A 27,276-nucleotide genomic window follows, 5' to 3' on the forward strand; every position below is an offset into this window, starting at 1 on the left:
CAGGCTCCAGTTCGCTCGCACCGGCAGAACCGCGGCGACCGCTGGGCGGCAGTTGCTTCCTTAGGCGCCCACTCCAGAGGCTCAGCCACTCCGCCCGCCTCCCCGGGGATGCCCTAGGCGGAAAATCGCACCGCCTTCCTGCCACCCATACGCGCGCTTCCGCCCAGCCTTTTTTCTTTTTAAATAAGACAGCTATGCAGGTATTCAAATAACCAGTTAGCTTACAATTAGATTGAGCCTAAAGAAACCAGGTACAACCGAGCTCCTGAAAACCTGCACTGTGGTAACTTTCTGCAGTGCTAAAATGGAGCTCTTTATCTGTGCAGAGTGTGGAACTCAGGACACAGAGAGGCACACATGCACTCGGCCGGAGCTGCACGCACCCCAGGCCCAACAGAGTTACTATTTAGCTTCCAGACAAGCCCCCCCTTAGGTGCCATTCCTCATATGGATCCTTGTCCCAGGCGTCCCCAGCTCCACTCCTGTGGGAACTCTTTCAAACCAATATGCCTCCATTAGCATGATGGTAATGTAAAGCCAAGCAACAATTCCCAACCTTCATCAATAATGAATGTCACAAAAAGCCCTTTACGACCAAGAAAACGACCATCAGTGGCAGAACTCATGGAATTACGGGCAGTCAGAGGTCAACCGCTGCGACAGCATTTCTCTTTCCTCTCTCATGTTGTCATCTTGCTGTGCCTTAAGCACAACACGGATCTTAATGTATTCCTAAGTGTGTATCTCCTTTGTTTTGTTTTGTTGTTGCTTTTGAGACAAGGTCTCAGGTAGCCCAGGCCAGCTGTGAACTCAGTATACAGCTGAGAGGGATGGAACGATAGCTCAGTGGTTAGAGTGCTCACTGCTCTTCCAGAGGACCAGGGATTGATTCCCAGCACACACATGGCAGCTCACAACCAACTACAGCTCCAGCCCACATCCTCTTCCGGCCTCCTCAGATGATGCATGTGATACAGACATAAATGGAGGCAAACAGCCATACATAGAAACAAACAAAATATGTAGCAAAGAATGGCCTTTTATTTTTTATTTTTTAGGTGACTGTCTATGTGACCCTGGCTGGCCTCAAACTCACAGAAATCCACCACCTCTACCTCCCAAGTCCTGGAATTAAAGGTGTGCACCACCACAAAACTAATGTTTTTACATTTATTTATTTAGTGTGTATGTGGGGGACATCTCTGTCATGGAGCATACGTGAGTGGGAAGTCAGAGGGCAATTTGCATGAGTATAGGAGTCAGCTCTCCCCCACTGTGTGAATTCCAGGGACAGAACTCGGGTCACAGCAGCAAGCACCTTTACCCAAGGACTCATCTCTGTGGCCCCGAGCTCCTGACCTCCTTCTTCAGTCTCCTTCCTCAGTGCTGGCAATAGGACTTATCCCACAATGTCTGGCTGTGTTTTGGTTTTTGAAGACAGAATCGCTTTGTGTAACCTGGCTGTCCAGAAACTCACTTTGTAGACCAGGCTGGCCTTGAACTCACAGAGATCAACCTGCCTCTGCCTCCCATATGCTGGGATTAAAGGCACCATCTAGCTTCTGTTTTGTTTAAGTCTGAGATGGCCTAGAACACATAGTCCAGGCTGACCCTGAACTTGGAATCCTCCTGCCTCAGACTTCTGAGTGTTGGTTTATAGGAATTGCACCATCTCCCACCTAAATGTATCTATTTTTCTTTTCTTTGGGACCATTTCACAGTGTAGCCCTGGCTGGCCTGGAGGAACTGGTTATGCAGACCAGGTCAGCCTTAAACTCACAGAGATCTGCCTGTTCTTTGTGTTGGGATTAAAGGTGTAAAACACCAGGAACAGCTTCCAAATGTATCATAATATATCTAAATACAAGTTTTTCTTTCTCTGAAAATTTTCTGCTATTATTCTAATAAAAGTAACCACTATTTTCTTAAGAATTTTTACACTTATTTATTAATTGGGTATGCATACCCCGGCACGTGCACGGAGGTCAGAGGACAATGTGCTGGAGTTATTTCTCTCCTTCCACTCTGTGGGTTCTAGGGACTGAAGTTGAGTCATCAGGCTTTATGGAGTGTCCTAGACAGCTGAGACATCTTGGTGGCCCCAACCGCTTCTCTCTAACACAATGACTCCTATCCGCCTAACAACTAGTCTGGAAATGGTGTGGTGGCAAAGCTCATCCCAGCCACAGGCGAAGGCAGGAGGACTAGGAGTTGATGAACAACTAGTTGTCTTTTGAGACCCTGTTTCCAAAAAGCAATGGAGAGGGTGCTGGGGGTGTGGACACAGAACAGTGGTGGAGCTTTTCTGCTCACAAAGGTCCTGAGTTTTAGGCCTGGCACCAAAAGAAAGGGAAAGTGTCGAGAAATGAAAAGTAGAATGTCCTGTCTGTCTGGAATCCTTTGTCAGCTCGTAACTAATGTATCAGCCCTCCCTGCTATCAGTCTAACGAAGACCACACCACGGCTCTCTTGGGAACTCAATTCAACTCCCTGCCTCCATTACAGCCCCTCTCAGTCAGTCCATCAATATCTCAGAGCAGAAAACCTGCCTCTAACGGGTTAGCTAGCCATCAGATAAAGGCTCAGTTCAAATAGAGTCCTGCTAATTATCTGACTCTCCCCGTGAAAAAGCCAAGAGGGCAAGGCAATACAATACTTAGAAGACACATTATCCTTCCTGAGCACAGCTGTGCTTTACTCTCAAACCAAATATAAATTATTTAAAGGAACAATACTATCAAATGAAGTAAACCAAAATGTCCTCCCTCTTCTTAGGGGCATTTTCTTCTCTCTCTTTCTTTCGCAGCACTAGGCAGGGAACCCAGGGCCGCGTGCACGCCAACCAGGCCCTCTATCCTAGACTCTGTCCTCACCCTCTGGAACCACCTTACAGCTCGGTTTTTCCTGCTTGTGTTCTAGGTGTTCTATGAGGAGCCTACATAGCCCCACAACTCCACACCCACAGCCTCCTGTGAGCACTGTGCTAGAACTCCCAAACCTTGCTGCCCGGGAGTTTCAGGATATGAACTCTCAAGCCGGGCACAGTGGCACATAACTTTAATGCCAGCACTCAGAAGGCAGAGACACAGGAGGACCTCTGGAGCTTGAAGCCAGCCTGGTCTACATGATGGGTTCCAGGACAGCCAGGGCTACAGAGAGACCTTACCTCAAAATCAAAAATCAAATAAATAAAAGATAGGACCTCTCAGCTGGACAGTGGTGGCACACCCCTTTAATCCCAGCACTTGGGAGGCAGAGGCAGGCAGATCTCAGTGAGATCGAGGCCAGCCTGGTCTACAAAGTGAGTTTCAGGACAGCCAGGACTGTTATACAGAGAAATCCTATTTCAAAACCCTCCTCCAACCAAAAAAAAAAAAAAAACAAAAAACAAAAAACAAAAACACGAAACCCACAAACACTCAATAAGTTGCTGATCTGCACTTTGAAAAATGAGATAACAAGAACCGATTTAAGAAACAAAACCAGAACCAAAAGTGTCTAAGTAAATAGGTGAGCACTGTGGGCTCAGAAAGCCCTTTGGGTTCCGCATTTACTGAAATAGATCTTTCATCAGGGAAAGCTAACAAGCTGACACAGATTTCCTTACAGAGTCTGCCCTGTTACTACTCCATGTTTGTGTGGTGCTGGGGATGGATCCCAGGGCCTTATGCATGCAAGAAGGTACTCTCCTAAGAGCTACAAACCTCCCCTCATTACTTTAACAATCCAAGCGAAGCTAACAGAGGGCATAGGAGCCTCTGGTCCACAGTGAGAGGACGTCACAGCAGCACATCTGTCCGCGCCGCTTGGGGAGCTCCCTCATGGGACTATCTTCTGCTACCACCATCTCCTCACAACTTTTTGTTGTACTTAGGCCATTTTAGTAAAAATTACCATCTTTTATGCTCTTTTATAATTGTCTTTTTTTTCTCTAAATTTTATGCTTTTATTTATTTACTTGTGGTGGAGGGCAGGGAGAGAGGGGGCACACAGTGATTGTATGGAGATCCAAGGGATCTTTCCTAACATGTGGGTTCCAGGAGCAACTCAGGTCAAGCTCGGTGGCCAGCACCTTTACCTGCTGAACCATCTCACCGGCCCTTCTGTGAGCCCCTGAAGGAAGAGCGCAGCATAGCAGCTCACATGTGACCTCGGCACTTAGGCTGAGGCCAGAGGACTGCTCTAAGTTGGGGGCCAGCTTGGACTACACAGTAAGTTCCAGGTCAGCCTCAATAAACCTCTTTTAAAAACAAAAAGAATGACCACTGAAGTTCTTCCCAAGGGGGGCCTGTCTACATAGACAGCTGTTCTGGGCTACCTAAACTCCAGCAAAGTAGAGTAACATTCAAAGTGGTTCTAAAAGTATCTGTTCCACCCCCATCACCTAAGCTTGTCTCTTGTTAGAGACCTTCTGCTATAACTTAGCAGCTAACGTCCAGTTTCTACCCTCACATCTGTCTGTTATATCACAGCGCCTCAAGTCTATGTCTGTGGCTAGAAGCAGAGAAAACAAGTCACCCTGTATATATGAAACCAGATAAGAAGATAAAGGAAATATGTTTAAACTCATGTAAAATAAAATATGACCCTGCCCTGCTTAGGAGTTAGGTGAAGAAAACTGACCTAGCAATTATTCAAAGAACCATTTTATGGGTTGGGAATGCAGCTCAGTTGAGTGAGTGATTGCCTACCATGAATGAAACCCTGAATTTGATGCCCAGCGCTATATAAACTAAGTGTGGTGGTGCAGGCTTGTAATTCTAGCACTTGGAAGATGAGAAAGAAGACTCAGGAGTTCAAGGCAGTTTTAAGAGTTCAGCTACAGCCGGGCGGTGGTGGCGCACGCCTTTAATCCCAGCACTCGGGAGGCAGAGGCAGGCGGATCTCTGTGAGTTCGAGGCCAGCCTGGTCTACAAGAGCTAGTTCCGGGACAGGCTCTAAAAAAAAAGCTGCAGAGAAACCCTGTCTCGAAAAACAAAAAAAAAAGAAAAAAGAGTTCAGCTACACGGTAAGTTCAAGGCAAGACTGGCTACATGTGACAAAAATAAAATTTATTAAAACTGTATACTGCATGCTTCCAGATGTCTAATACTGAGCTTATTTTGTTTCAAGTTTTTTGGATTTTTTTCTCACATCAGTTACAAATTATTTGTAACTGCTGCATCTGGTATAAATTTTTACCTTTTGTGTCATGACTGGTGACCTAAGCACCTATGGGTTTTATTTTTCCATCTGAGGATGAGTGGACAGAATTCCAAAGCCCATCCTCATTGGTAAATCCATCTAGAAAAGCACCTCCTCTAAACTTTACCAATAAACCTTTAGCATTCACTCTCAGACATACATACATTGTTGCTAAGGTATTCAGCTTATGAGATGTGAACAGGTAACTGACTTCTTTCTAATGCTCAAACAGGACCCTTGCAAATGCTGCTTTAGTCCCTGCTAACTAACTAAGAAGACTGAGTGTGAAAAGCCCTTCTGGAGAAGTGGATTAATGTTCACAAGGATGATGCCAAGACCCACAAGAACACATCTCGGAAGCCAGCTCTGGATGGGACTGTAAATGAGAGGTAAGAGCTATTGCGCAGCACATAGCGAGGCCCTGGCTTTCATCTCTAGCACTGAAGAGGACGTGGGGATCAACTCAGAACCAAGCATAATAAACACCCATACCTGAATAGACAGAGGTTCCAGACTTACAGAACTATGCTGACTTAGTTGCAACCAACCTACTTGGCTTCAGATCAATTTTTATAGCATAAAACTGTTCTAAGAAACCCTAACCCTAAATGCTTCCAAGAAAAATCCTTATCCTAGACTAAAAATAAGTAATCCTTTTCATGGCTGCTACTCTTTAAAATTGTAACAAGAATCTTCAAATCAGGGGAAAGAATAAGAGATTAATAGCATTCAAAAAATCTAAGACAGACATTGATGAAACGTTACAATAATTTTCTGTGTAATCTGAAACTGAATCTTTTTTTGGGGGGGAGGGGGGGTTTCGAGACAGAGTTTCTTTGTGTAGCTTTGGAGCCTGTCCTGGAACTCACTCTGTAGACCAGGCTGGCCCTGAATTCACAGAGATGCGCCTGCCTCTGCCTCCCAAGTGCTGGGATTAAAGGCTGTGTCACTACGTTTGACTGTAAACGTTTTCTTTGAAGAAACTCCAACTATGTTTTAAAACTTTTTCTTTTTTTCATGGAGTAAGAAACCTGGTTAAAAAGAACCACTATCAAAATAATAATGAAAAAAAGGCTAAGAAACAATGGCTACAACACTGAATGGAACAGGCGTGCACAGAAAAACATGTGTGATACTGCACACAAAAGTCAGGCAAAATAATTACGGTCTAAGGATATACACGCACGTAAACTATGATTTTAAAAAGTCAGAAAATCTGGGCTAGAGAGACGGCCCAGGGGTTAAAAGCATGCACCGCTCTTCCAGAGGAACAGTGTTCAATTTCCAGCACATCAGATGGCTCACAACTACTTATAACACCAGCTCTGGAGGGACCCAACACCTCTAGCCCCTGTGAGCATCTGCACTCCTGAGCATACCTACATACAAACACACACACATACACATATTAAAAATAACGCAAAAAGGCCAGGCGGTGGTGGCGCACACGCCTTTAATCCCAGAACTCGGGAGGCAGAGGCAGGCGGATCTCTGAGTTCAAGGCCAGCCTGGTCTACAAGAGCTAGTTCCAGGACAGGCTCTAGAAACTACAGGGAAACCCTGTCTTGAAAAACCAAAAAAAAAAAACAAAAACAAAAAAAAAAAAAACACAAAAAAATGGAGCTGGAGAGAAGGCTCTGACTGTTCTTCCTGAGTTCCAATTCCCAGCAACCACATGGCAGCTCACAACTGTCAATAAAGACATCATAACCGTCTATTGTGAGATCTGATGCCCTCTTCTGGCATTCAGGCAAACACACAGAGAGAACACTATATACACAATAAATAAATCTTTAATAACAAAAAATAAAAAGCTTTAAAAAAGTTCAGGAAATCTGTTAGCCTTATGAGGTAACAGATAATAGAAACATATCAAAACCCAGGAGAAGAATATAAAGAAATTCAAAAATGGCAGCTGTGTGGGCTGGGGATATAGCTAAATGGTACAGAACTTGCTAACACATGTGGTCTGACTTCAGTCCCTAGCAATCTCACGCTGTCCCCTAAAGCATTAACTGCATCCTTCCCACAGACACATGGAGGTCATCTTACTATTCTTCACCTCTTAGTTATTTTGATGTTTTTTGTTAGCATAAAATATTCATGACCAACAACTACTTAAAAGTCCCACGTATCAGTTTATTTAAGTAAAATCCAGGTAACTTAAAATGGTTCAAACAGCCTTTCCACTGCTCGTCGTCCAGAACTAACACAAACCTACACTGTTCAAGGCAAAACAAACCCATGAACGGCGTGGGCTCGGGATGTAACTCAGCAGTAGAGCACTTGCCTACCGTGAACATCACCTGGTTGATTTCCCAGCAAGTAAAAAATATATAAAACTTTTAAAAAGTCTTAATTATAGTAAAGAAAAACCGTTTTTTAAGTAGTTCATACCCAGCCACCTTGCTGCACGATGAACTCTGCAGCATGATCCTCCAGGTACGTCACGCCGAACTGCAGCAGTGTGCTCAGGGGCTCTTGCCCACGTCGTGTCAATTCCAGAAGCATTTGTTGTAGCAAAACTAGAGGCACCAAAACCTTGAATGCAAAGATCAAAACATGAAAAACATAAAACTTGGAATTCTTATAACGGATTTTATGTTCAACCACTGAAAATGTCAATGCAGACACATGACTGTGGTTATTTCCTCCTTTCGATGCTAAGACATCTACTCCTGCTAGAAATTTTTAAGCTACTCTATGTAAATTTCATACAAGTGGGAGGATAAAAAGTTGTTATGTGAAAATAACCATGTGGGAAACATATGTATTCAGAAATTCACACAATTAACTATAACAAAAAATACTGTAGTGATATTTCATTTGTATTTTAATAAATATGGCTTGACTGAAGAATAGAACACAAACAGCCACACTAGTCAGCCATAGAGGCCAGGCAGTGGTGGTGCATTGCCCTTAATCCCAGTACTAGAGAGAAATGTAAGGCAGGATGAGACAGGAACTCACTCTCTTTCAGTCTGAAGATTTCAAAGAGGTAAGAGGTCTTTAATGGCTGGCTGCTTTGCTTTTCTAATCTTCAGGTTGAATGCCAATACCTGTCTCTGGGTTTTTAATTATTTGTGGCTACAAAATGCTAAAAACAATTCAACAAAGACTAATCTAAAAACTGTAGTCACCCTTGCTCTTAAAAGAAATAGACTGTTAATGCACCAATTACCAAAATTTAAGTCAACACACAGTGCATATGCACACATACACCTATGACTTACAGGGACTCTGGAAAAAGTTGTGAAAAGACACAAACTAGCAACAGTCACGTAAGGGAACTTAGTGATTAGGGCAGGTGAGGGAAAAGTTATTATCTTTGATTCTATTATTTCTGCACTTTTTTCTTTCTCTTTTTTTTTGGGGGGGGGGAGGGTCATGGGTCATGACAGGGTTTCTCTGTGTAGCTCTGGTTGTCCTATAACTTGTTCTTTAGACCAAATTGGCCTTGAACTCAGATTTGCCTGCCTCTGCCTCCCAAATGCTGGGATTAAAGATGTGCACACTGACACCAGGTTTATTTCTATACTTTTTACATTTTGCACCAAACACTTTATTGTATATTTGAAAAAAATTTCATTGTTGCTCTTTCTGAGCCAGGGTCTTATGCTGCCACACAGGCTGGTTTCCACCCATGGCAATCCTCCTGCCTCGATCCCCCAAGTGCTGAAATTATAGGTGAGTGATCACATCTGGCAAAATAATAACTTAAAAACTATGAGCTACCTTATGAAAGTCACCAAACTCCAATACAAAAAGAGGCATTGTAAACTATACCTGTGGTAGTCTAGATGAATAATATTATGGGGGATTAGGAGTGGCCTTGGAGGAAGTTTGGTCTTGTTGGAGGAGGCAGGATGACAAGGGCCTTTAATCCAGACCTTTAATCTGGGCCACACCTTCTGTGGGGTGGGCTTTGAGGTCTTTTTCTCAAGCTTCACTCAGTGTGACTGTCAGTGGACTCCTGCTGCCCCGAGTCAAGATGCAGCGCTCTCAGCTCAGCCCCACATCTGCCTGCCTGCTGCCATGCTTCCCACGATGACGATAACTGACTGAACCTCTGAAACTGTAAGTGAGCCACCAAATTAAATGTTTCCTTTGTAAGAGTTGTCACGCTCATGGTGTCTCTTCACAGCAATAAAAACCCTATGACAATAGCTAATAATCCTGTGGCTCAATATTTAAAATAATCATAATTTACAACAGACACTAACTAGAGTCTACTGCCTTCCTTTTGAAAACAAAAAAAAAAATGCATACAGAAAAATAAGAACAAAAACTAAAGGACTGAGGATGCCTTGGTGGCAGAGTACCGAAGGAACTGGATCTTTCCCTAATGTTACAAATTAAGAAGCTAGAGATGGGGAGGAGGAGGAGGAGAGGGAAGAAGAAAAGAAAAGAGGGGAAATTAGCTAATGTTAATAACTGCATGCCATCTGCATGCAGGCTCTTTTGTCTAAAACATGAAAGTCTCTCCATGACCTAAGAAGGAATGCATGAGGAAATAAACCAATTTCAGTTCCTTGTTTCTGGATTACGGAGGAAAAAAAAACAGAATGACAAAGTATTTCCTCAAAAGAAAACAAACTTTGAAAATGAGTTCATGCTTCATACTAATATTCCTTGGCTTTGGATTCTTGAAGGAATCCACTTTGAAGTTTGAATGGAAGATACAACACACATCTTCATTTTTTTATATTCTCAAAGAACTCTGCTCAAAATACATTAAAACCTTTTTTAACCACTAATGGAAATGAAAATAGGGCTATTAGAATAAGAAAATGCATCCAGCTGTCTAAAACAAAATGACTGTTTATCTTGCCTCCACACTGCCTTGGGCAGGAGCAGACAAAGGATGGTTTGAGAATCCTGCAAACTCTGGTCAACTGCACAGACCTGGGTGTCCTCTACAACAAAGCACTCTAATCTCCTATAATGATCCAGAAGTGTGTGACACTTTGACTTTAGGCATGCTCAATCTCCTATTATTTATTGGGGAAATGAACTGTACATATCTTACTTTATGAGCCATCATATAAAATAACATTTCCTTTCACCCGTTACAAGTTACCTCTTCCACATCTATCAAAAAGCAGCTAGGGCTGGAGAGATGGCTCAGAGGTTAAGAGCACTGGCTGTTCTTCCAGAGGTCCTGAGTTCAATTCCCAGCAACCACATGGTGGTTCACAACCATCTGTAATGAGATCTGGCGCCCTCTTCTGGCCTGCAGACATACATGGAGGCTGAACACTGTACATAATAAATAAATCTTAAAAAAAAAAAAGCAGCTATCTCATTTTATATAAAATAAATGAGTAACAAATGTGAGAAGCTTTCTCTCCTCACTTTCAGCTTTGGGTACAGTCCCTCCTAACCACTCTGGACAGCTGTCATCTAACCCCTCTGTTCTTCACCTAGTGCTCTCCCAGAGCCTTCATCATCTCATTTTCCTTTCCATGCTAGCTAATTTTGAATGGCAGAGTTCAGACATTTCATTTTATAAACTGCAGCACTTTCTCTTTGTCTGCTAATATTCTTGTTGCTACATGCCCGACATATGACTTATTCCTCACACTGTTTTGATGTTTTAAAGACCACGTATGCATTGCTGGGGAGGGAGCAGTCTGAGAGTGCATCATAGGGCATGAGGTCAGAGAACGACACTGGCGAGTCTGCTTCTCCTACCAGGGATCCCAGTGCTCAAACTGAGGCCATCAGGCTTGGTGGCAAACACCTTTACCTGCTAAGTCATTCTGCTAGCCCTGTTCTGTTCTGCTTAAGAGAGGGTCTCACGTAGCTGAGGCTGGCCTTGAACTACTGATCCTCCTGCTTCCACCTCTAATACTGGGATTACATATGCACCACCACACTCAGCTCACAGAAATTATTAAGCGACCATCACACCAGGCTTACTTATCTGACAGGCCCTTCTTAATGGACCTTCAGACCTACTCACTTCTATTTGTATTTTATTTGTTTTCGGTTTTGTTTGAGATAAGGTCTCATGTAGCGGGCTGGCCTGGAGATCATCATATAGCTGAGGATGGTCCTGGATTCCTGATTCCTTGCCTCTACCTTGCCCAGTTTGGGAGCAGTAGTGTAGATTATCTTTACATACTTCAACTTTCCTGTACAAGAAACATCAGGAGGGGCTGGAGAGATGGCTCAGCGGTTAAGGGCATTGCCTACCCTTCCAAAGGTCCTGAGTTCAATTCCTGGCAACCACATGGTGGCTCACAACCATCTGTAATGAGGTCTGGTTCCCTCTTCTGACCTACAGGCATACACTCAGAATTTTGTATACATAATAAATAAATAAATATTTAAAAAAAAAAAAGAAACATCAGGAGTTGCTCTAAGCAGGGCTAAGGATGTAGCTCAGTAGAGTACTTTTGTTTAGCAGCCATGAAGCAACACAAAACTAGGTGGTGTGGTTCAAGCTTGTAAACAGAATATTACAAGTTAATAACGGGAAGTTTAGAAGTTCAAGCTCATCCCTGGCCACATAGTTATCCTGAGGTTAGCTTGGGCTATAATGAAATGCTGTTTCAAAAAACCAAAACAAGAAAAGTTAAGTCACTTCTACAGCTCATTTATACCAACTGTATTATTCACAAGTATTCTACATAATCTAAAACTAAATCATTATTTTTTAGTAGTCTGCATTTTTGTGGTTTTTTTAATATTAAAAGGATTCAGACCAGGTAGTGGTGGCACACACCTTTATCCCCCAGCACTTAGGAGGCAGAGGCACACAGACCTCTGGAGTTTGAGGTCAGCCTGGACTACAAGGCAATTTCCCAGACAGCCAGGACCATTACACAGAGAAACAATGTCTCAAAATACTAAAAAAAGAAAATAAAAGAAAATTCAGAGCCTAGTCATTCCAAGAAGGTCTCATATTCACTTTTCTAGTGATTAAGAAAGGACTAGGAATATGGTTTAGCTGGTAGACTGCCTACCATGAGTGAAGGCCTGGGTTTGATCCTGAGCACTATAGAAACAGCCACTGTGGTACATGCCTGTAATCCTAGCACTGGAGAGGTGGAGACAGGCAAACCAGTAGTTCAAGATCATCCTCCGCTGCTTTAGGGCAGCCTAAAGGACATGAAGTCCTGACTCAAAAAATAAATAAAATTACAAGAAAGATGAAGCACATAGTCTTCTCTTCTTATTCTTATTCTGAGTAATTCCCTCACAGGACAACAGTATTCCTCACAGGGAATATCTTTCCCTGAGAAATTCCTGGACTGGAATGTCTAGGAGACTTTCAGCATCAGAAAGGGTACCGTCTACTGGCATACCTTTGTTCACATTTTATTTAATTCCCTGACAAAGAATGGGCAGAAAGACAGTAAAAATGTGCAGTTTGGCAAGAAAAAGAGTATAAGCGAATATAAAGTTGCACCAAGACGTGTGTGGAAGAGAGGTTGTAATCGTAATGGCAAACTTCCTGTTCTGCCATGGATGACAGCAGAGGAGTCCTTCCACTCAGGCAGTAGCTGGTGAAAAGGCTTATCTGTCTGAAAGGAGAGAGCTTGAACTAAGAACACAGTAAGGGGCTCCCTGATCAAAAACAAAGACCTCAGCACACATAAACTACTGCAGCTGTGATCCAAGGGGCCAGGAGCCATCTGGAGTTGGCAGCAGAACTTGGCAGCATCATCCACGTGGTACTGGTAGGCTTTACACACAAGAAAGTTGCAAGATTGAGAGATTAATGGAATCTTGTCCATGGTTCCAGAATGCTGCTGAGGCCAGACAACTGTGGCAGGAGAGGCTCTGAGAGGCTATTGTGTGAAGATGTTTGCAATGAAGCCCCTGGGACACTGGAGACAATTAAACAGCCACCAAGGCGAGGCATGACTGAAGCTGGTTCAAGAGACAGACTGTGTGCACTGCGGACGGCAGGGCTAGCCACGCTATACTTCCCCACAGTCATCTCCTCCCAATCCGCCTTTGCAAGGCAACAGGCAGGCAACACAGCATAAGACAAGAGATAATCACACAACACAGTGGAAAGGCTAGAACCAGCAAATGTGAACTGGTTGCTAGTCAAGAGATCCTACACAAGCTTAACCCTTTCCTGAACAGTCATCCACCTAAGTAAACAAACAACAGAAAAAAAAGCTCATTATACTGAGAATGCAGTTCACCAGTAGAGTGCAAAATCTAGTCAGCAGGATATCCCACCCCCTTCCAGCCGCAAAATAAGGCAATAAAATCCACTGTGCATTCTTCAAAGGAGAGTTTAGAATGATCAAATGAGATACCACATGAGACACACTACTATCTAAACTATAAAATCAAAAACGGCGTTAAATTTTTGTTCATTTGTTTTGTTTTGTTTTGTTTTATAAGGCAGGGTTTTTCTGTGTAACAGCCCTAGCTATCCTGGAACTCACTCTGTAAACCAGGCTGCCTTAAACTCACAAGATCCGCCTGCCTCTGCCTCCCAAGTGCTGGGATTAAAGGCGTGCGCCACCACCGCCTGGCATGGCACTAATTTTTTAAAAGAACCAGAAGACGTATCTAAATGAATACCTCATTCTTCTCTAAGACATGTTAATTCACATGCTAACAAGTAACTACCTGGAGACAAATGTCATGTCTAACAAAGAGAACTCAAGAAATGATAGAAAACTCAGAGCACAGCAAAGAAGAGCATACCACAGGGGACATTGTGGAACCTTGCACATTAATTTAAGAAAATAGTAAAACAAAACTATCCACTTAACATAGTTTGGACTCATACATTAATTAGTGCGAAGAGTAACAATTCTCTTTCTGCTTTATTATTAGCAAAGATAACTTGGTGACTACCTTATTCCATGCGCCGGCATGAGCTGCAATCTCCGCTGCGCAGTCACGGTAGGCCTGATACGTCAGGGGCCTGTAGAAAGTTTTTTAAAAGTCTGCGTCACAAAAAAGGGCTTAATTTCAGGTGAATAAATATACAGACACTACCGTGTTGCTAAGCTTTCTGAACATATCGATTTTTTTTCATGATATGGCTTTTAATATTTGGTTTCCCCCAAACATTCCCTACACTGCTGAGGAGGTTGTTATAGCAGTGTATCAAGATAAATATATATTCTAGTCATTATTTTTTAATTACTTGAAATTCATCTGTTAGAGATAAATGCCTGAATTACAGATACTAAATCCCAAAATTAAAGAATCAAATAGTAACGTGTAAAACTTAAATCAAGATAAATATATATTCTAGTCATTTTTTAATTACTTGGAATTTATCTGTTAAAGATAAATGCCTGAATTACAGATATCAAATCCCAAAATTAAAGAATCAAATAGTAACATGTAAAACTTAACTCAGTTAAGTGAAAACACAATCTAGCTTTTTTTTTTTTTTTTTTTAAAGGCAAAAGCCTAAACCAGACAGTGGAGGCAGCACCTTTAATCCCAGCACAAGACACGGGCAGATGGATCTCTGGGTTTGAGGCCAACCTATCTCAAGAAAACATAAGTAAATAGGTAAGTAAAACAAGAAAATAGGAAGTAGGAAGGGCCATGCTTTTATAGGTTTTAAAAATCCAATTCCAGAATCATTTTCTGTTCTGACTACTCTAGTCTGCAACTTCTTAGCAGATGAATACAGACAAACAATAAAAACTACCACTTATTAGTGGTCTAATGTATTAGGTTTTATATTTTTCACATTTATATTATATTACATCACATACTATCACCACACATTAGAAGGCAAAGCTGGGAAAAGCTAAGAGACTACACATCCCAAAAGCATGCCAGGCAAACACCCAGCCGGACTGACTCCAATAGCACACTACTTCCATTTCTAGTTAGGGTTTTTGCTTTGCTTTGTTGTAAAGACAGGGTTTCTCTGTTTAGACTTGGCCATCCTGGACCTCGATCTGTGGACCAGGCTAGACTCGAATGCAGAGACCTGCCTGCCTCTGCCTCCTGAGTGCTGGGATTAAAGGCCACCACCTGGTTCGTTAGGATTTTGAAGTATGCCACAAAAATGTCTAGATATCACATGTAGCTATAAAGAATCTGAAATGTGGTTATTGTGCCTAAAATATTAACACACTTTGTATTTCAAAGAGCTGCAAAGGAAAAAAAAAGAATGAAATATCTCACTAATAATCTTTGAATATTTAAAATACTTTGACTATACTGATTTAAAATATGTTAAAAATTTCATTAATGTCATGTTTTATGTGTTTGCAGATGTTTTTGCCTTCACTGTGTCTACAGACTAGAGACTCAGGAAACAGCCCTGCTGCACAGCTGCTGTCCGCTATACAATCAGCACCGCGCACCCGGAAGCACTGCCTGGCTGAAGCCACTTCTTATCAGTGCTCAGGACCCTTTTAGAAGTATCGGGCTCCACACTGGAATCCTGCACAACTGGAATTTCACCAGATACTACATCATCCACCTACCTCTAGCTCCCTGAGGCTTCACTGGCGGCTACCAGTCCCTTCACTTCCTGTTCTGAACTGGGCTGCTGTGGGCCACTGCAGTCCTTACAGGTAGTTTGGCTATCAGGCTAAGGACTTTATCATCCTTCAGAATGAAATATGATTTAAAACATTATATGTACACACATGCATATGAAACATGTAGCAGGTAAAAACATTTATGTTTTAATACATAGGAAAGCAAGTAGCTGAATGATCAGCCTTCTTTCTGTGGTCTTAGAGTAAAGAGAAGAAAGGTGCCTATAGAAATCAAAGAGTTAAGATGAATTTCCCACTTTTGCAAAAGCATTTGGAGTAGGAGATGTTTCCACCTGTACAACTGCACTGTTTCCAGGGTGTCAGTAACAGCTTCAAACTTTCAAAAGACTGACTTTTGAACAAACTTATTTGCTATATAACCAACTTAAAAATATTATTATTAATATTAATAATAAAAAATATTATTTTAAGTGCCACTATTTAAGGTTTCTGGAAAACTAAATATTCATCTAAACCAGCATTCTCTTAAATGAGTGAATGAATGAATGAATGAATGAAAACTCAGGACATGGTAGCACAAACCTTTAACGCTACCTATCACTTGGAAATCAGAGGCAAGGTGAATCTCTGTGAGTTCCAGGTCAGCTAAGACTCCATAGTAAGAGACCCTGTTGCAAAAGGCAAAATTATACCATTCTGCTCATTAGAGAGTTGGTAATATCCCAGCCAAGTTACAATGAGTAAACGAAGAATTGACATATGAAGAATGAAATGGTTTTCATAAAGGAGAGATGACTCAGCAGTCAAGATTAAGAGCACTTCCTACCCCTGTTCAGTTCCAAGCACCCATGATGGGGCCTGTAATTCCTGGTCGAGGAGACTCAACCTTTTCTGGTCTTCTGGGCATCAACATACATATAAATAAAAATAAAAACAAATCTTAAAGGCCAGGCATCACGGTGGCACATTCCTTAATTCAGCACTTGAGAGGCAGAGACAGATGGAGTTCTGTGATTAAGGCTACAATGTGATTTGGGCTACAATGAGACCTTGTCTCAAAAAAGACAAAGAAAAGAAAGCACGATCTTTTAAGGTTGTAATCTCAGTATGTACAATATTTGAACATTTAAGGACAGAAAGTCTTAGTGAACCCTACTCAATTCACCCTTCCCCCCAGGCCCCCAGAGCTAGGACAGCAGCCCTGCTGGTCTTAGTCATGCTGTGAACCCAAATTTCCTACTTAAGCTTTATTTCCTGGCCACTCATACCATCCTTTCCACATTCCTTTACTCTGTGTCTGAGGTAGAAAATCCACCTATGGTTTCACTTCACTGAGCATAATTAAGGATTTTATATATGCTCCTTTCACCAGAAAATATGGAAACACTAACTGCTTCCTGCTAAACCTTGACTACATAACAGTAAAGAATTTCCTTACTACAACAGCAATTTGCCATCTGAATTTTAACCTTTTGGTGAGGAACAAATTTCCTAAATGATCCATCTTCATCAATTCACACTAATGCTGTAATTCATATTAATTCCTCAATGAGACTTATCATAAGTGAATTGGTTCTATTTTAGCATGCTTGTATTTTTGCTAGCTTCTCAATTTTAGTTTTAGTACAGTGAGGGCCATAGCTGGAAAGGAGTTCCCTGCAGGAATACAGAAGTAGCTTCACAGGCAGATGTGCAACCCCAAAGGATAACAATATCTGTGATACAGATACAATACTAAATACAGCCATCTCAAATACAAAGATAATGCTAATCATACATTATAGTACACAAACCCCCAGCCATATTCATATATCTATGAAAATAGATGGCCAGAGACAAGGAATGATTAGGACAAAGGCAATAGTTTGTGTTTATAACACAGTACGTGAATCTGTTGAAACCTGACAGCTCAATGGGTAAGTAAAAACCATCAGATCTCTGGCGGAATATTTAATCCTGGCTTCGAGACAAAGCAGACGCTTTAGGAGCGCGAAGGAGGAAGGGTGACTGCCTAAAGCAAAGCCTCAGCCAACCCAGCACCGCGTCCACCCAGACTGCTCAGAGAAGCACCCTCCACTCGGCAGCTGCAACTCACTGGCTGAGAATCACTTGCAAGGCCTTATGCAAAGGCTCTTTCAGCTCCTGGGACACTCTTTCTCCAAGATGGGCCAAGCAGTCTTCTATTGAGCTTTCGGGGTTAGCTGGGCTAAACACTGGTGAGGTGTGACAGTCAAAGCCTGTGCTGGTGAAGGCTGAAGACAAGATAAAAGAAAAATCAAAATTAATAAATGGTGCCAGGGCTGGAGAGATTGCTAGTGATTAAGAGCACTTGCTGCTCTTTCAGGGGACCAGGGTTTGATTCCTAGCACAAAGACCCAGGAAATCCAAAGCCCTCTTCTGGGACTCCTTTGGCACTGCATGCACATGGTACACAGACATACATACAGACAAAACACCCATACACATAAAATAAATAAAAGTTATAAGAACGACAAGAAAATAAATAGTACCATAAGTTGTGCTATAAGCCAGATGTAATGGTGCACACCTATAATCTTGACACTCAGGGTTGTCTGAGGCAGGAAGATCTCAAGAAAGAAGCCTGCCTGGGCTACACAGTGAGTCCCAGGTCAGTTGGGCTATACAGCATGAGTCTGCATCAAAAAAAAAAATCAAAAGAAAGCTGAGCATGGTAGCACACTAAGGAAATGGAGATAGGATGACTAGGAGTTCAAGACCAGCCTTGGCTAGTGAATCTGAGGCCAACCTGGGATCCAACAACACCCTGTCTCCAGGAAAAAAAAAAAAAAAAAGAAAAAGAAAAACAGAAAGAAAAGAAAGGGGTATCTTTATGAGAGTCTACAATTTTGAGGTGTTATTGTTTTGTTTTTCAGCTGGAGGCCTCCCTATTTAGCCCAGACTGGCTTCGAACTCATGATTCTCCTAGCTCAGTCTCTCAAGTACTGGGATTATAAGCATAAACCACCATGAATTGTTCATTTGTAAATTTACTTCTTTATTTTTCTTTTCCTTCCTTTCTTCCTTCCTTCCTTCCTTCCTTCCTTTTCTCTTGCCAGCATTTGTCTCACTGTAGCCTAGGTTCACATGGTATTTACTATGCAGCCCAGGATGGCCTCAAACTAACAAGGACCTTTGTCCCTCACCCTCCCAAGTGCTAAGACTATAAGCACAAATCAGCATGCCTAGTTTGTTCATAAATTTTTATTAATTTTCTTTCCCAACTAACAGTTGTTTCTATTGAAAGTTATTACATTTTATATATTTAGGAACACACACATACATATACACACACAAGTATTAACAATTTTTAAAGAAGAGGACATGAATTTGAAGAAAGCATGGGAGAGGTATATGGGAGGGGATGGAGAGGAAAGGAAAGAGAGGGAGAAATGATGTAATTACAATGTTTTCAAGATAAAATATAATTTAAAACATATATTTTGGCAAAGAAAACGGTCATAAAAATCATTTTCTGACTGTAAGTGAGGCCTGCTCCAGAGCAGAGAATTCACATCTGATACTATGAACCTCTAAACACACAAATGAATAAATCTCTGGAGGAGAAGGCAGCAGTGGCAGTGCACATCTTTAACCCTAACACTGGAAGCAGAGGCAGTTAGATTTATGGGGGTTCGAGGCCAGCCTTGTCTACACAGCAAGTGTCAGGCCAGGCAGTTACATGGTGAAACCCTACCTCAAAAATTAAAACGACAGCCAGGCAGTGGAGGCGCACGCCTTTAATCCCAGCACTCGGGAGGCAGAGGCAGGCGGATCTCTGTGAGTCTGAGGTCAGCTTGGTCTACAGAGCGAGTTCCAGGACAGGCTCCAAAGCCACAGAGAAACCCTGTCTCAAAAACCAAAATAAAATAAAATAAAATGATGACAACAACGAGGGGGGGGGGGGTAACTAAATGGACAATAACCAGAACTGACAAATCTACTCATTGCTCAGGAAGGGAAGAGGGAATAGACCTTCAGAGACTTCTTTGTCCAAGGATTTCAGTTCTTCTTCAATCTCAGATTTAACTTTTAATAAAACTTCTGGGTCCAGAGACTGTGGGGTTACATCACCTGAAATAAACAAGAGAAAACAAGAGAGGTTACTACAGAAAGAGGGACAGATAAGCCATTAGATACAGACAGTTGTAGTAGCCACATGTGGAGGCCTTGGCAGGAGGGGTCACCTTAGATCAGGAGTATAAGAGCCAGCCTGGGCAACAGAGTGGTACCCTGTTTCCAAAAACCAGAACTATTTACACTTAGTATTAAGTCAGAAAACAAGAAATCAAATTTTATTATCAAAGCTAGAAGGTATTTTTTGCAACAATAAATAAGGCTGAGGTGTAGATCAGTGAAGAGCACCTGTTCAAACACTCTGACTTTGATCCCAGAACTAAAAAAAAAAGAAAAAAGAAAAAAGAAAAGCAGGGAAGAAACAATAGTTAATAGATTAATGCTGAGAGTAAAATCATACAGAAGAGGAGCCTCTGAACACTTGACTCCAGACACATACATTAGAAGACAGGAAGACAAGAGTATCAACACACACAGGTCCCCTCTTCCTGCTTGCAACAGTCTTCAGAATAAAAACGTGTGAGTCAGGCATTATGGTCCCGAGATACTCTCAGCTCTAAGGAAGGCTGGGCATTTTGGAGGCAAAGGCGTCAAGTTTGACACCAGTCTGGTCTGATAGCAAACTCTAGGCCAGTTGAGACTACACATGTAGCCAGGCGGTGGCACACACTTTTAATCCAGCATTTGGAGGCAGAGACAAGCAGATCTCTGTGAGTTCAAGGCCAGCCTGGTCTACAGAATGAGTTCCAGGATGGCCAGGGTTATACAGGGAAACCCTGTCGTGACGAGGGGCGAGGGCACACACGACACTACAGATGTAGCGAGAGCCTATCTCAGAAGTAAATGAATAGCCCTGAGTAAACGAGAACCTTTGAAGAACTCTGCTTAGCGTTCCAGAGACAGACAGTAAGTACTTCTCTGTTCTTGGCTTTTTTTTTGAAGATTTATTTATTATGTACACAGTATCTGTCTGCATGTATGTTTACAGGCCAGAAGAAGGCACCAGATCTCATTATAGTGGTTGCTGGGAATTGAACTCAGGACCTCTGAAAGAATAGTCAGTGTTTTTAACCTCTGAGCCATCTCTCCAGCCCCAAGATTATATACACACACACACATCGCCACACACACCATATAAATATATATATATATATATATATATATATATATATATGTTTTGAGACAGGATTTCTGTGTAGCTTTGGAGCCTGTCCTGGAACTAGCTCTTGTAGAGCAGACTGGTCTCGAACTCACAGAGATCCGCCTGCCTCTGCCTCCCGAGTACTGGGATTAAAGGCAGGCGCCACCACCACCCGGCTGTTCTTGGCTTTGACTAAGAATCAATTCACTAAACAATGCTAGTGTGACCATCTAGGAACTTATGGATAACACAGCTTTGATGTCATTCTCACCGTGGAAATCTACAGTGCTCCTAATTCCCATTTTATTCCTTAGACGTTTCCATAGTGTGTGTGTGTGCTGGGGGGGGGGGGAGGGGAGGTGTATACAAGCGTGAATGCAATCATACATGTAAGTGGAAGTCAGAGGCCAACATTAGGTTTCTTTCTCGATGGTTTTCTACCTTACTTTCTTTGTATGTGTGTGAGTGTTTTGCCTGAATGGATTTCTGTACACCACATGAATTCTGGTGCTCATGGAGGCCAGAAGACAACACTGTGTTCCCTAGAACTGGAGTTACAGTTTTAAGCTGCCACATAGGTGCTGGGAATTGAACCCAGAACCTTTGGAAGGAAAACCAGTGCTCTTACCTGCTGAGTCATCTCTCCAGCCCCTCCACCTTGTTCTTTGAAAGAGGGTCTTTGCGGAACCTGGAACATACTAGCTAGCCCACGAGCTCTAGGGGTTCACCTGTCCTGCCTGCCCTATACTGGGGTTACAGACCAATGCTACTACGTCCAGCTTTTACCACATGGGTGCTGGGGATCCAACCTCAAGTTCTCATGTTTGCACAGTCAGTAGCTTATTAACTGAGTTAGCTCCTCATTCCCATCACACACTTTTTGAGAGGGAAGGGGTTAAATAGGATCTTACTAAACAGATCTGGCTGGCATCCAATTCATGACCCTTCTGTCCGGCTGCTGAGATTTCAAGCACGTGTCATAATGCCTGGCTCCAACAGGCATACTTTGAAACCACACTGAATTATGTATAGTGAAGATTTTTTTAAAAACAACCCAGGCCGCTGGTGGTGTTGCACACCTTTAATCCCAACATCCTGGAGGGCAGAGGCGGGTGGATCTCTGTAAATTCTAAACCAGCCTGGTCTAGAGCGAGTTCTAGGACAGCCGTGACAACACAGAGAAATCCTATCCCAAAAAAACAAAAGTAAAAAAAAGCAACCCAGTTTCTTCACAATTCAACAAATAAAACACATTATACTTTATTTCTAATGTATTGCCTTATTAACTTACTCTTTTTCCTGATTATTCCTCAGAGGACCAATTTAAGTCTGTTTCTCCATTATGTCTTCAGTCTTTAGTGATTTTTTTTTAAGAGAAAGTTTCCCAGGTTGGACTTAAGATCACTGTTATAGTCAAGGGTAACTTTGAACTTCTGACTGTGCCACCATGCCCGGTTTTAGGCAAGCTGGGGATTGAACCTAGGGTTTTATGCTTCTAGGTAAGCTCCATTCACACTCTTCAGGGACACTTTCCTACGCCTGAGGTCAGTACAAGCCTTTCAGTATCAGTATCAGCCTGTGCTGTCCATGTAGGTAAACACTTACATGTACTCCAGCCTACATTCAGTGATTTTACAATCTGTTCTGACCAGGTTACAAAGACTCTGACACTTTGTCTAAGACTTGTGTCAAACAGGACAAACACTTGACAGTGGTATGGCTGTCACCATCTACTGTGGTATGTACCTAAGTAAAGGGTTACAGTGGATAGAAAAATATACATAATGTATTGGCAAAGAAAAAAAGAGAAGAAGTTAGAAATTGAGAAGTGATTTTTCTATAAGAGAGCATGAAAACTGACTAACCACACATACAGAGCAATAGATAATATAGATTTATTAATGGCAGTGGAGAGACAGAGAATATGAAGAAAGTTAACAAGGAAGCTGACCTCAACTCCTGCCTCCACACTTATGAGAACTGTACTCAATAACCAAGGCACAAGAGTTTAGCTTTAAACTGAGTCTGTAATCAACCAGTCCTCATCATTTGCCCATGCACCAATAAATAGTCCATGAAGAAGCAACACTGAAAACCAAATCTTCTGCCTGGAGTGGCTAATGACTGTAATTCCAGCATTTGGGAGACTGAAGCAGAACTGTTATAGGTTCAAGGACAGTAGAGAGGGGGAGGGAGGGAGGGAGGGAGGGAGGGAGGGAGGGAGGGAGAGAATCGTTCTGTTAAGTGGCTTATTACTGAACCCTAGAATGTATGAATAATTTTTGATGCAGTCTCAAATAAGAAATAAGCGAGGCCATCTGTCATCAGCCTCTTTCTGGAGGACATGCACAACCTCAACAAACACAGACCCACAGCCCCTGGCGCTCCACCGACCCACACAGTGAATGACAATGTCTTGGTTACCATATGCTCACACCACCAGATTAAGAAGCAGCTGATCAGGAGTGCTGTTCTCATGACACTGACATGATGCTGATTACACATGACAAGCTGTCATATTGATAACAAGCCGTGTGGAAAGCCTAAACTATAGAAAAGCTACTGCTGTCAGGACACAAAAGGCTATCTAGCTAGCGACCCAAGGACAGACAGAGTCAATGATCTTCATCTAATTAATCCTCCCCACCCAGACATTCTATAGCACAGAACTACACAGCAGGGCCAATGTAGCATAAATCCTGTTCAATGAATCCAGGGGAAGTATTTCAAAGATAAATAGGCACGAGCACACTAAAGTCCACCCACTTCAATTCAAATGAGGAGTTAAGTGAGTTAGCAGCTGTTATATCCCAGCTCTGAAATTTGTCCAGAGCTTTCAAACCAAATACAACTAACACATTCTGGTTAACTTGAATGGGCTAAATCAAAGAAGTAAATTCTGTATCTACAAATTTCCATATAAGGACATATTAAAATTATCTATAAGGGAGGGGGGCTGGAGAAATGGCCTTTTTTGTTACTCTTGCAGAGGACTTGGGTTTGATTCCCATCACCCAAATGGTGATTCATTACCATTCATGACTATAGTTCTTGCTATCTGATACTCTTTTGATCTTTGCAGGCACCAGGTGTACATCGAGCACACATACATATAGGCAGGTAAAACACTCATAAGCCTAATATAAAATAAATGAACCTAAAAAAAATTTTTAGGCTGGAATGGTGGTACACATCTTATTTATTTATTTATTTATTCATTTATTCATTCATTCATTCATTCATTCATTCATTTATTATGCATACAATATTTTGTCTGCAGGAAAGAGGGCACCAGACCTCATTACAGATGGTTGTGAGCCACCATGTGGTTGCTGGGAATTGAACTCAGGACCTTTGGAAGAGCAGGCAATGCTCTTAACTGCTGAGCCATCTCTCCAGCCCCGGTGGTACACATCTTTAACCCGCACTCAAGAGGTAGAGGGAAATGGATCTCTATGAATTTGAGGCTAGTCCAGTCTATATAGTAAATTCCAGGATAGCAAAAGCTACATAGTGAAACTGCCTCAAATAAATTAATTAATTAATTAGGTATTAAATTAAGTGGCTGGGTGTGGTAGTACACTCCTTTAATCTCATCATTTGGGAGACAGAAATGGGTGAATCTCCTGGGAGTTCTAGGCCATCAAAACACAGTGAGATTGGGGCTGGTTAGTTTTTGTCAACTTAATACAAGATAGGGTCATGTGAGGACAGCAAGGGCTACACAGTGAAACCCTGTCTTGAAAAACAAAAACAAAAGAAACAAACAAAAAACCTACAGGCTGAGCAAGTCATGAGGAGCAAGCCAGTAAGCAACATTCCTCTTTGGCCTCTGCTTCAGTTCCTACTTCTGGTTTTCTGCCCTGCTTGAGTTCCTACCTTGGTTTCCCTCAATGACGAACTGTGTATAAACCCTTTCCTCCCCAATCTGCTTTTGGTCTTGGTGTTTATTTATCACAGCAAAACAAAATAAATTCAAAAAACAAAACAAACAAACATGAACCTGATTATCAACTACCAAGTCTGTAGGCTTTAAACAGTGACGGCAGGAAGCCGCCTGCACTGACTCACTGTCCAGAGGATGGGAGTACTACATACGACAGTCTCAGACAACAAAGATTAGAATAAAACACAGAATTTAATTAAAAACTAGAACTATATACATTTATCATCAATAGATTTCAGATATTTTGTGAGTTTTTGAAATTTTTCTTTAAAGATTTATTCTTTTTTATGTGCAATGGGATGTTTTGCTTGCATGTACATCTATATAAGGGAGTCAGATCCCTTGGAGCTGGAGTTACAGACAATTGTGAGCTGCCATGTGGGTGCTAGAAATTGAACCCAGATCCTCTGGAAGAATAGTCAGTGCTGTTAACCACCGAGCCAGCCCATCTCTCCAGCCCATAGTTGTGATTTTTTAAAACCAAATCTCACTATGCTGAAAGCCAATTGGCTTCAAACTTACCATCTTCCTGCTCTGGATTCCTAAAATTCATATGCAATGACATCTCATCCTGTCAACTGATTTTTTACATAAATAAATAAGACTTTTAATGAGTGTACTTTCTGGTAGGTGGTGGTAAACAGAAGTGTACTAGATTGTTATATATAAATTTTGTGAAATTTTCTATCAATTCTACAAATTCTACTGAGTTTTTTATGCAATGTTATCTAGGAATAATGATTATTTCATTTCTTCTCTTTAAACCTCTAACCTTTTATTTCCTTTTTTTGTTTGGTCATATTGACTAGAGTATAGCATCTGGCATACTGCAAAGTCAGAGCAACGTTATAAATCAAGGCCATGAAATCGGGGGGCAGGACTGTGGGGTCATACAGCAGGATTTAGAGGGAGGAAATGGGGGGGTACATATGATTAAATTTCACTGTATACATGTATGAAATTCTCTGTCAACTGATTTTTGAAAGGGGTATCAAAGAAAGAATAATGTTTTCAATACATGGTCTAGAACAACTAGATATTCTAATGCAAAGAAATCAATCAACTGTTACTTCAAACATACACACACACACACACACACACACACACACACACACCACAAAAAAACCAACCAGAGACCTAAATATGAGATAAAGCTATGAAACTCTAGGCAAAGCTTTCTGAAGCAGCATCATAAGAAATTAAAGAAAACAAACACTGAACCTCACCAAAATGAAAACCTAGTAGCAGGAAGTAAACCAGCAAAGTTAAAAAAAAAAAACAAACAAATCATGAAACGGAAGAAAGCACCTAGAAACAACATATCAGCTAAAAGTCTGGTATCCAGAACATAAAGGAATCCTTAAAGCTCAACGCTAAAAGATAAATAACCACTCAGAATGGTTTAAAGAGGAGAGTGAGACGGGTGTTCCTGGTCGTCACTTGACTGCATCTGGAATGAACTATGCTCCAGCAATAGAGGCACACTTGTGATCTGGAACACGCTTCACCCAGACCGTGAGGCTGGATGGCACTAGACACTACAAAAATACAGATGAGAACCAACCACAAGGCTAAGGGCCTAGGAGATGACTTAGGAGGTAAACCTGGGACACCCCTTCTGTTGGAAGCCTACGTAAAGACAATGGAAGAAAGAATGGTTCGCTCTTTGCCTGCCTGCTCTCGCCTGTCAGCACACCCACTCCTTCACTGGCATCGAGCCTGCTTCTTCAGGATTCCAGCATATACTGAGGACCAGCTGAGACGCCCAGCGTCATAGGACTGAGAGGCTACTAAATTACTGGACTTTCTAGCCATTTTTGGACTGCAGCCAAATGAGAGAGAAATTCATCCCATAAATTCTGTGACTCTAGAGAACCCTGACTTATACAGACAGGAAACAGAGATTTCTCCAAAGATACACAAATAGCCAGTAAGCACATAAAAATATGCTCAACATTGGGCTAGAGAGATGGCTCAATGGTTAAGAGCACTGGCTGCTTTTCCAGAGGACCTGAATTCAATTCCCAGCAACCACATGGTGGCTCACTACCATCTATAGTGGGATCTGATGTCCTCTTCTGGCATAAAGTCAACAAAGCTGTCATATACATAAAATAAATAAGTCTTTTTAAAAAAAACTATGTCCAACATCATTAGACTCTATAAAAATACAAATTAGAAGCAACCACAAGGCTAAGGGCCTAGGAGATGACTTAGCAGGTAATGATGCTTGCTGCACAAGTGTGGTGACCTGAGTTCAATCCTCAGAACCCACATGAAAATGGAGAGAACCAACCCCAGAAAGCTGTCCTGTAACCTTCATATGCACACCACACACACATACATACACATGTGCACACACACGCACGCATCATGCACATATGCACAACAAGGTGGTTTACACTTACAATAATTTTTTTTTAATTTTTTGAGACGGTTTCTCTGTAGCTTTGGGG

The 27,276-nt window shown here is 41.9% G+C and overlaps 1 protein-coding gene across 1 annotated transcript in view; it reads right to left on the reverse strand.

Moving 5' to 3' along the window:
• Bcl2l13 (BCL2 like 13) overlaps positions 1-27,276 on the reverse strand; it is a 51,813-nt gene that overhangs the window by 8,775 nt on the left and 15,762 nt on the right. The window contains exons 3-6 of the mRNA XM_038318202.2: positions 19,632-19,730; positions 17,734-17,890; positions 14,017-14,086; positions 7,582-7,725 (exon numbers count right to left, since the gene is read on the reverse strand). Coding sequence (XP_038174130.1) covers positions 7,582-7,725; positions 14,017-14,086; positions 17,734-17,890; positions 19,632-19,730 — 470 coding nt within the window. The remainder of the gene's footprint in view (positions 1-7,581; positions 7,726-14,016; positions 14,087-17,733; positions 17,891-19,631; positions 19,731-27,276) is intronic.

This window comes from Arvicola amphibius, chromosome 2, assembly GCF_903992535.2.
Source record: "Arvicola amphibius chromosome 2, mArvAmp1.2, whole genome shotgun sequence".
In the NCBI taxonomy this organism is placed as follows: domain Eukaryota; kingdom Metazoa; phylum Chordata; class Mammalia; order Rodentia; family Cricetidae; genus Arvicola; species Arvicola amphibius.